We start from the raw sequence: 11469 nt of genomic DNA, 5'->3' as shown, positions 1-11469 counted from the left end.
ATCCTGGGGAATTTCCTCTTAGAGTGTACTGACTACTGCTACAAAACCACAGTTCATAGAGGTACTTGTGAAAGAATGTACCAATGTCCCTGATAGTCTGTATGAGTTGGTATCAAAATGTGATTTTTCCCTTGATATTGGAACTGCCATTTTGAAAAAAACGTGTCTTGCAGTTTGTGTGTGTAGCTAGGACTTTAACCATCTGACTGGTGCTCTGAAGCTGGTCAGTGGGTCAGGGACCTAATCTTATGTAAGGGTAAAACCTGCTCTCGCCTCACTCTCACTAGCTGAACACCGCCAGAGAGAAGGACTGCAGAGAGATCTATCTGCCTGACACTGGGCCTAAGGCCTCACAAGAAGCGGTGAGGGGTGGGTGAGAATATATAGGGTTCTGTTTTCCTAAAGTTTCATAACTCATGTGCGCTTTCTTGTGCAAAGCCTTACTTTACCTTCCGTGCGTCCCTGAAGAGCCAAACGATAATCCAGCGTACCCATGGAGGTGGACTCTAGCGGAGCATGAATAATGACTGGGAGGCTCAGGAGACCAGACACTGAGTTCAGCTTCTAGAGCAGCTGGGCCGTGGGACTCCACAGTTCAAGGAAGGGGGCCAGACAGAGGGTCCGCACTCAAGAATGAACCCTAGAGGCCCACAATTAGAAACAATGACTGGATGTTGCCCAGATCCAGTTGGCTTGGGGACATTGGAAATCCAATTACAACATACTGGTGATCATCCAGTAGAGGGACTCAGCTAAGTCTAGAGCTGCTTTTGAATCAATGTACTGGAGTGCCTGCCACTCCCATTCCGTGGCAGATGAAATCATGAACACTGAAGAAGGAAAGGAAATTCATCAGCATCCAGAGCATTTCATTTTTTTTTTAAGTCAGCAATATAGAGAACATTGCAGAGCTGTTACTGCTAGCTCATTAAAACAAAACAAAGGCTCAGTCTAGAGGCGCTGCTATGGGCATCGCATTGATAACCATATTAAAATCCATCACTGTGCTAATAGCCATATAAATATACTTGATTTGTATAAAATACACTTTAAAAACTAGAGAAGGGCAGAGAATAGGGAAAGAAAATGAGATCCACTCGGAGGGAGCTAACAGGCAACAGCTTCCCCAACAGAATAAAAAATTATCCATATCCCTCAGGAAGCTTTAATATCCACCTGCGTGCCGATGAAATGCTGGGTCTTGAGCCCAAAGCTCACGTTTTCCACACATGAAGGCCGAATACAGGACAAGGTAACTGATCCCACACAGTCTGGTTCTAGAATAATTGAGAGATGCTGAGGAGCATCTCTGTTTCATGACACTGGCATGAGGCCCCTCAATAACCTTACACCAGTGGAGGAGCAAGCATAGGGTTCTGCCCACTCTCTACCTAGCATTTGGAATGCTAGAGGTGAGTACAACAGGAGCAGCCTCTGCAAGCCAAATGCTAGCAGAGATTTCCCCTCTACTAAGGAATTCTCCAATGGCCGCCTACAGCTGGAATCTGTCCATTTTGCACTGCCTGAGCAGCATGAAGTGGACTTAGACCAGAGAGTCTGGCCCATGAACCTGGTTTTGTTAAATGTTGTTAACGCAGCTGCTACTAGTCTTCTCCTTAATATGGGCTTCATTAAAGTACAGATGTTAAATCTTACCATAACTGAAATCAGATGACTTGGAACAGGGTCACATACTAAGTAGCAAAATAGAACCCACTGAGAAAAATGCTGGAGAGGAAGCTATACAAGCAGTAATTGGAAGTAACTCAGTGGGTGCAAAGGCTCTTTGATGAATACTTTATTGTGTCTCCACAATGCATGCCAATAATAAAAATGCTAACAGCAGAGTAAGGACAAAAGATCTAATAAAAGGGCACATTGAGATACCAGGTATTACAAACATAACATATAGCTGAGTAATGTCCATGACAGTGACGGAGACCAGTTTCTCTGACTTGTTCAAACCAGATCGTCTCTATGTTCAATGAACTGTGGCTAAGTAATCGGCATATATGTCATTGCTGGAGCTCTCTTTCTCCAGGGCTATGACATCTCGAATGTTAAGAATGAGAATTTCAAAAATATATGACAGTTAGGAGCCCACCTGTCTTTAAAAATCAAACTCTGCTGGGTGCTTCTGAAAATCCCATCCTATTAGACTATTTACCCTGATTGAATTGGCCCTGTCAACACTGATTTTCCACTTGTGAGGTAACGCCCTTCTCTTCATGTGTCAGTATATAATGCCTTCATCTGTAATTTTCACTCCATGCATCTGAAGAAGTGGTTTTTTCTCATGAAAGCTTATGCCCAAATAAATCTGTTAGACTTTAAAGGTGCCACCAGACTCCTTGTTGTTTTTGTGGATACAGACTAACACGGCTCCCCCCTGATACTTGATCTGACACATAGTAAATTATCATCAAAACTGGAATATCTATATTTGGTCTCTACCTCCCCATCTTGTACCCCATTCATTGGAAAATGCTGACCATTGAGCCTGTCTCCCTCTGTAAGGATAATGTCAGCTGTCAGAGGATGTATCACAGCAGGTAACTAAAGGATGAATGCAAGACTGGAAGGTGGAAAATCTGGATTTGTGTTCCCAACTCTGCCACTGACTCCCTCTTTGATTTTGAGCAGTCATTTAACCTCTTGATGCTTCAATATCCACATCTGTAAAAGTAAACAGAGCTTTATGAAAGTGAGTAACACCCCTGAGATCACATTAGAATGGCATTATGCTTTTTATGACATAAAGGACAAGACAAGTGTCTCCTATTGTGATTTGTTGCCTGTAGCACAGTTATTTTTTTAAAAGAAGGTAGCTCAAAGGGTAGGCAGCTGCCTGTGTTTTTGATTGCACCTATTTTCTGAATATCCATATTCCACTGAAATAATAAAAAAGCAGTGAATCTTGACGCGTTCATTTGAGAAACAAATCCACGCTAGTTCCATTAGGCAATAAATGCAGTAAAGGGTTAATGTTTCTGCCTCCCGCCTAATTGCTTTCAGTTTCTCCCAGGCGGAAGTTGTAGAGAGCATTGAAGTTTAAGGGTGGTTTTTTTTTTATTCCAGCCACTGAGATTAGGAGACAGTGCCCAATCCACACACTCAAGAGCGTGAGCTGAAAAGATGACAAAAGAATCAGAGGGGAAAGATCCCCTCCTCTATTACTACTGCATCAAATTTGCTCTCTCTGCCTATTCCACTCTGTTTTCGGTAGGTGTTTCAATCATTTCCAACTTTTATGTTGTTTATGGGAATTAACACACAGTACCTGCCTGGTGGTTTGTTTTACTTTCTGTTTCTTAGAGCTTCACCCTTTGAAATATAAAATCTACTGGTTAATAATGCTGTCTGGAATTGGACTGCATTGTAGGAGGTGCCCATTTGTGCTGCTAGAATTCTGTTTGTATTTAATACAGGATGATCTCCATTTGCTGGATTTAATATTCTTTCTGCCTGATCTCCCCCCCCCCCCCTTTAAAAAGCCATGACCTGGCTCATATATCAGACACGCCTTTATTTTAAAAATACAAATCATATCAGGAATCTAACGTCTTAATGGTGCAAACGTTTACTTCACAGTACTCCCAGCTAGATTGTTTGTACTCTACATTTGCCTCTGGCTCCATGCTTAAAGCCTTGTCTCTTTCAATGGAGATCAGGCAGGAATTGGATGTGAAATCTGCCAGCTGTGGTTACTAATACCCTCGAGTTCTTAGTGCTTGTGGTTTTGGCCAGACTTGTCCTTTTTAATTTTTTTAAACAAATCTCCATTTAATCAGCACAATTTTGAAGATGTTAATTCTTAATACAAACCAGGTCAGTGTGATATTAGCAGTGCAGACCTTGTTGTGAACCTGTGTAAAGGAGAGGAAGGGAAGATTCACATTAGTCTCTGCAAACAGTAACTACACACAGCAGAACAGCAAGTGGACCGATTATTTCTCTCGCTTTAGACTTTGTGCACTATAGCATTGCTTGTGAAACTTTATTATAATTAAATTATTCAGTGAGACTATTTATTATGAAGTTATTCCCTTTCTTTGATTAGTCATTTGTGAACCAATCCTATTGATTATTTGTAAATATTTGACAGTTTTGACTAATTATGTTCATCTTATGAATTATTTACTACAAGGCATTCAGCATTTTTAGTGTATCGTTGGTCACATGGTATTGTTTCAACTCCCTGATTTGCTGACTCAAACAGGAATACAAACAAATAATGACCCTTTGAGCATGAATTTTTGATGAATTAACTCAGACTAGCTGTGTTTGCCTGTAATACCCACCCTGTTAGTAGGTGTTAACCTTTTCCCAGCAGGATCAAGTGGCTTATAGTGTTTCACTGAGTGACTTGCGACTTCCCCTAGATGTAAGGGAGTGGGAATGGGAGAAAGGATCTCGGTCCTGGGGGAGCAGCCAAGCCTGTGGAGGGATTTGAGCCGAGTTTTTTTATCGTGTTGGTTTCTTTGTTCAAGCCAAACCTCAGGAAGGGAGGGTAAGTTTGGACTGTACACAGTGTGTCTCTACATCAGCTCAGGAAGAGAGGTTTCAGAGTAGCAGCCCTGTTAGTCTGTATCCGCAAAAAGAACAGGAGTACTTGTGGCACTTTAGAGACTAACAAATTTATTTGAGCATAAGCTTTCGTGAAGTGGGCTGTAGCCCCCGAAAGCTTATGCTCAAATAAATTTGTTAATCTCTAAGATGCCACAAGTACTCCTGTTCTTTTTTCAGGAAAGCGAGACCTTCTAGGACCGGAATATAGAAGGGGATGTGTATGGTATGATGGTATGAAGCTCCTAATAAAGCCAGGTGCAACTTGCATTATTTGAGTTTCCTAACACATTTGAAACTCCAGCAAATACATCCAAACTCACAGACCCTGTAAGTCAATGTAGTCTAATGTTTGAGCAAGAGTAGGGTGTCTTTCGGGCTATGGGTGGCAACAGTATAATACTCTATAGATTCAAATAATTTGTCCCAAATCTTAGGCAATAGCTGATGGTTTCTCTGGACTTTTGTGGCTTATTCAAGCCATAACTTGGGGAACGGTTGAAGGGAAAACCCAAATATAAGTAGGTGGTTTGCAGAAATCTCTGACCAAAACTTCTGAGTTTAGTAAAGTGCCCAACAATGTGGGTTCACTTTCCATTAGTTTATAAAAGAATGGAACTTATGATCCAACTGGATGTAGGCACATAATCCACCTACCATCCCCAGGAGCCAATTCAGTTTCCTGAAGTGACTGTGTGTGGTAAGCATCATCATGAAGACTTCCTGTCAAAGGAGTCCAGGCCTGGAGGAAGAATTCTGCCTTGACATCCCCTCTGTAGCCAGATTTTAACCTAAGTGAACCTCAAGGATATTAGCTTTGTGCTGATTTTCCCTGTCCTACCAAATAACTTGGCTCAGGTTCATGAAAAGGTTTTGTAAACTTTGGTGAAACTCCTGTTGAGCCAGGACTAAGCTTAGGGTTTAACTGCAAACTGAAAACCAGGTGGGTTTTGCCTGGTTTGGAGTTTCTTCATAAAAGTGTTGAACAGTTCTAGTTGTGAGACAGGGATATATTTTTCTTCCGATCAAACTCAATCAATGTTGCATTTGACACTCTGCAAATGTAACTGACTAATAGGTCGTGCTAAGCATAATATAAAAGCCAAATAATACTGAGCTATCCATGCGAAGTCAGGCTAGAGCATCTTTTGCAAAGACCGACAAAGAGGAAAGCGAGCTGCTGTGCATGCTTGTGAGAAAAACACCTGCCCACAAGAAATAAACAGAGAACAGATTATTTCACACAGCCTAAGACAGTGCTATAAAAAGGAAATAACTGTCAATGACTCCTAACTGGGGCTGTCTTCAAACTGGTGACTTAGTGACCATTACCAATTTCTAAACTCCTCAAGGGATAGTTTTTAAACTGCTCTGCCTCAGAAAAGTCATTGGCCCATCAAAACCATAGAAACCGGGAAACCTACTTGACCTTTTCAGCCAAGTGACTTACCTAGTTCTCATTTGCAAAATCTACAAATCCTGTGGCACTCAGAGCCATTCGGAGGGTGGGAAAGTCCTGCTAATTATACTCCAGGAGTGGGCTATCCCTGGATACTTAGCTGGGTTTTAAATGTACTTGGTAGAATTATTATTGGAACTTATTATTGCTTAAATTGAACAAGGTCTCCAACTACCCAGTTTCAACCCTGCTTCCAACTTCCTTGGTAAAGAAAACTTCAATGGAAAACATGGGGTTTCATCACCGTTCTAAATCAGAAAGTTTATACTCTATTAACATTAAACCATTCTAAGTCTGAAAGTCACTAGCCCTGTAACGTATGTTCAGTACCAAGCACAATAGGGCTCTAATTCTGATTGGGGCTTCTGGGTGCTTTTGTATTACAAAGAATAATCCATTTTGACTGAGATATTCAAAGCCATCCAAGGCATTTGGAGGGGTATAGCTCATTAAAATTAATGTAGCTCTAATTTTCACTGTTCAGTTTGAGTAAATGTGCGCTGACTATTCAGTTCCAGCTGTGATTGCAAGTGCTTTACTTATGGTAGTCGCTTGGGTTTTCTTTCCACTCCTCTGCACTAGGTACTGATGAGACACACAGCCTGTGGGTAGGAAGTCTGAGGCAGCACCATCGCAGGCTACCTTTCAGCACATGCCTGTAATGAGGGCAATTATTTCTAGGTGAGCATATCAGTAAGAAGTGCAAGATTAGTTTAAGTTCTTGACTTTCTTCCCTCTGGACAGCTACTTTAAAAACAGATTTGAGTTCGAGTTGAAAACTGACTGCCAATTCTAAGGGAACCAGGGACCTTCTGTCCACACTAGCCTTCTCTGCCTCCCATATTTAAGGTGACATTAGATATGTGCTTTAGTCCAGTGTCAGGCTGGATGGTCATGGTGATCCTTTCCAGCCTTGGAATCTATGAACAGCCCTTTCATCCCCTTTCTTTATGGGTGCTGGGAAGAAGAGGACAAAGCAGGCAATCCTGAAAACACTACTAACACTTGCACCTCTGCATCAAGACAATGACTATAATGAAATCTCAGTATTTAGGGCTTCAGATGGTCACCTGTAGGGATCAAGGATGATTACCCCCCCTCCCGATACACTATTGGCCAGATGTATTGGGGTGGGGGGTTCACCTGCCTCTGAAGCATCAGAGATTGGCCACAGCTAGAGATGGGACAGCAGGTGGGGTGGACCAGTGCTCCAACGTGGTACAGATCATAGAACCATAGAACTAGAAGGGACCTCGAGAGGTCATCTAGTCCAGTCCCCTGCACTTGTGGCAGGACTAAGTATTATCTAGACCATCCCTGACAGGTGTTTGTCCAACCTGCTCTTAAAAATCCCCAATGATGGAGATTCCACAACCTCCCTAGGCAATTTATTCCACTGCTTAACCACCCTGACAGTTAGGAAGTTTTTCCTAATGTCCAACCTAAACCTCCCTTGCTACAATTTAAGCCCATTGCTTCTTGTCCTATCCTCAGAGGTTAAGAAAAACAGTTTTTCTTCCTCCTCTCTGTAACAACCTTTTACATACTTGAAAACTGTTATCATGTCCCCTCTCAGTTTTCTCTTTTCCAGACTAAACAAACCCAATTTTTTCAATCTTCCCTCATAGGTCATGTTTTCTAGACCTTTAATCATTTTTGTTGCTCTTCTCTGGACTCTCTCCAATTTGTCCACATCCTTCCTGAAATCTGGTGTCCAGAACTGGACACAATACTCCAGTTGAGGTGTAATCAGAGTGGAGTAGAGCGGAAGAATTACTTCTCGTGTCTTGCTTACAATACTCCTGCTAATATATCCCAGAATGATGTTTGCTTTTTTTTGCAACAGCATTACACTGTTGACTCATATTTAGCTTGTGGTCTGCTATGACCCCCAGATCCCTTTCCACAGTACTCCTTCCTTGGCAGTCATTTCCCATTTTGTATGTGTGCAACTGATTGTTCCTTCCAAAGTGGAGTACTTTGCATTTGTCCTTATTGAATTTCATCCTATTTACTTCAGACCATTTTTCCAGTTTGTCCAGATCACCTTAAATTTTAATCCTGTCTTCCAAAGCACTTGGAACCCCTCACAGCTTGGTATCATCCGCAAACTTTATAAGTGTACTCTCTCTGCCATTATTTAAATCCTCGATGAAGATATTGAACAGAACCGGACGCAGAACTGATCCCTGCAGGACCAACTCGTTATGCCCTTCCAGCATGACTGTGAACCACTGATAACTACTCTCTGGGAACAGTTTTCCAACCAGTTTTGCACCCACCTTATAGTAGCTCCATCTAGGTTGTATTTCCTTAGTTGATTTATGAGAAGGTCATGTGGGACAGTATCAAAAGCTTTACTTAAAATCAAGATATATGACATCTACCACTCCCCATTCGCAAGGCTTGTTACTCTGTCAAAGAAGCTATCAGGTTGGTTTGACAGAATTTGTTTTTGACAAATCCATGCTGACTGTTACTTATTACCTTATTATCTTCTAGGTGTTTGCAAATAGATAGCTTAACTTCTGTACCCGGAAAGATAATGGAGCAAATAATTAAGCAGACTGGTCTGTAATAACCTGGGTTGTCCTTATTTCCCTTTTTATAGATGGGCACTATATTTGCCTTTTTCCAGTCTTCTGGAATCTCTCCCGTCTTCCATAACTTCTCAAAGATAATTGCTAATGGCTCAGATATCTCCTTAATCAGCTTCTTGAGTATTCTAGGATGCATTTCATCAGGCCCTGGTGACTTGAAGACATCTCATTTGCCCAAGTAATTTTTAACTTGTTCTTTCCCTATTTTAGCCTCTTCTGATCCTACCTCATTTTCACTGACATTTGCTACATTAGACGTCCAATCACCACCAACCTTCTTGGTGAAAACCAAAACAAAGAAGTCATTAAACACCTCTGCCATGTCCACATTTTCTGTTATTTCCCCCCTAACCTCCCACCTCATTGAGTAACGGGCCTGTCTTAGATCATCTCTGTCTTAGATGCCTGGCTGGTGTGTCTTGCTCACTGATTGCCAGATTTGGGATTAGGAAGGAATTTTTCCCAGGTCAGACTGGCAGGGTCCTTAGTAATTTTTCACCTTCCCTGCAACATGGGGCGTGGATCGCCTACTGGGCTTATTTGAACAATTCCCTGCCATTTCAGAAGCCTTGGATATTGGCAGCATCTCAGTCTCTCCTATTCTCTGTCCTTAGCACAAAGAAATTTAGTCTCCTGAGGATTAAAATGTTTGTCTAACTAAAGTCACTGAGCTTAATATAGGGATATCTGGATGGAACTTAGTGCCCTATGTTACACAGGAGGTCAGACTTGCTAGCTAGCGTGATATGTTAACCTAGTGCACGTTACTTTAATGTATTTGGTATTAATATTGTATATATTCTATCATATATGAATGTTTGGGTAGTTGTGGTAACTGAATTGTGTTACACTTTCCCCAGAATGCTTACTCCTGTTCACGCATGCTAAGGTATATATCCCATAACGCTTTGCAAAGCTGAATTCAGCTCTTGGCATGGGCAAATACAAAACTGTCAAAGACAAGGTACATGAGTAATTTGTCCTGGGACAGTTTGGGAGATGCTTTCACGACCCACTGGCACCGGAACTGTGATATCCCTGACAAAGATAAGGATGGCACAGAATGATACCAGAAAAACAAGACAAAAAACTGATTGATGGGTTAAGTCTGAGATTGTTTTCTAACTTGTAAACAACCATGCTATATGTACAGCTAGTTTTGAATACTGTACACTCCTGATTATCCGAATACCTGGAGTGGGGGACACAGATTTTATTTGGATAATCGGGAGCTTGGGTAATCAAAAGGACAGGAGCCATTCAGCAGCAGGGCAGCCTCCCCCACAACCGGGGGCTCTTCTTCCACCTCATAGTCTTGCCCAGGGGTCTCTGCTCACTCTCGTGACAGCAGGGGTTTGGAGGGCTCCCTGCCTCCCCCCTAGCAGGATCCCAGAACATCTGGATTTCAGTTAAACAGCCTCTTAGTCGGAGCCCCCTTAGCTCAAGTCAGCTGGCATGGGCCAGCCATGGTTTTTTTAGTTGCAGTGTAGACATACCCCAGGAAGGCAGGTCTATTAGGAGCAGAGCACTGTGATAGCTGCAGGAAAGTTGGCGTTCCTCTTCAGGTGGTCCTGAAACTGGTTCAGAAAATCTGGGTCAGGTCACTTTAAACTGGGCTTTCGCTATGATGCTTACCAGTTTAAAAACTTCTCCAGTGTAAACCGACCTTAAGGCAAATGGGGTGACATGATGTAAAGGGACCTTGGGGCGGGGTATCAGGAAATATTTCATCTGGAATAGTCTAGGGAAAGGATTGAGGCAGGACTGGAAAATAACACTAGACTGTCGATGTAGGCTCACCCTACATCATAATTAGATAGGATCTGTTTAGTCTTTCCCAATCTCTATCTTATGTGAGGTTATCCATGATACTTATTCACTTGGAACATACCAATCTGATGCCAGGTTCCAGTCTTCAGACTGCCTATATGGAGAAGCTTTTATGGAGGGTTAAAGAGTTAACACAGCTGACTACCTTAGGATTTGTCAATGTATTTCCACCTCCCACATTCGTGGCTGAATAGCTATAAATACTTTCCCCATTCTACTACATTACAATAGCAGTTGGGTTTCCTTTCAGCTGTATCATTGCATGTGAGGTGTAGCAGAAGGGGATTTCAATGAGGGCCTGTAAAACAGTGCTATTCTCATCTGTCTCTCTAGCTCAAGAAGTGCCTTAAATGTAATGAAAGAACAGGAGTACTTGTGGCACCTTAGAGACTAACAAATTTATTAGAGCATAAGCTTTCGTGGGCTACTGCCCACTTCTTCGGATGCATATAGAGTGGAACATATATTGAGGGGATATATATACACACATACAGAGAGCATGAACAGGTGGGAGTTGTCTTACCAACTCTGAGAGGCCAATTAAGTAAGAGAAAATTTTTTTTTAAATGTAATGGGAAACTTTTCTGTGATCTTTTACTTAGCAGGGAGTGGAGTGAGAGCTCTTTGAAGTTAGATGAAGTGCAGAATGGTAGAAGTTTATGCTTAGACTGTTGAAGGTGGGAGCTTATCAAGGGATTTTGAGGAACCGAATAGCCTAGTAATCAGGGTTACAAAGTGAGGACCCCTGGCTTCTTTCTGGTTCTGCAGCTGGCTTATGTTGTAGCCATAGGTAACTGAGGTTCAGATTCATGTCCTTATTTGTAAAAGGAAGACAGTACTTCCCTACTTCCCATGATGGTTGCGAGTCTTTATTCTTAAAGCTCTTTGAGATTTCAGATTAAGTATGTGCTAGAAGGATGAAGGATTGTCTTTTTTGTTCTGCCAAGGAGATTCAATTGTTCTGAAGTTTCCATATTCAAATCCAACTGAAGTCACTCAGGATACACAAGTTTC

General features: G+C 41.9%; 1 protein-coding gene across 2 annotated transcripts in view; it reads left to right on the top strand.

Moving 5' to 3' along the window:
* Positions 1-3072: 3072 nt before the first annotated feature.
* The window catches only part of LOC117872895 (tetraspanin-15-like), a 201237-nt gene continuing 192840 nt past the window's right edge, over positions 3073-11469 (top strand). For both annotated transcript variants that reach the window (XM_034761736.1, XM_034761734.1), the window contains exon 1: positions 3073-3222. In XM_034761736.1, coding sequence (XP_034617627.1) covers positions 3136-3222 — 87 coding nt within the window. In that variant the 5' untranslated portion in view covers positions 3073-3135. The remainder of the gene's footprint in view (positions 3223-11469) is intronic.

Source organism: Trachemys scripta, chromosome 2 (assembly GCF_013100865.1).
Source record: "Trachemys scripta elegans isolate TJP31775 chromosome 2, CAS_Tse_1.0, whole genome shotgun sequence".
Taxonomy (NCBI): Eukaryota; Metazoa; Chordata; order Testudines; family Emydidae; genus Trachemys; species Trachemys scripta.
The sequence above is the reverse complement of the archived record's forward strand: the minus strand, read 5'-3'. Positions and strand labels throughout refer to the sequence as shown.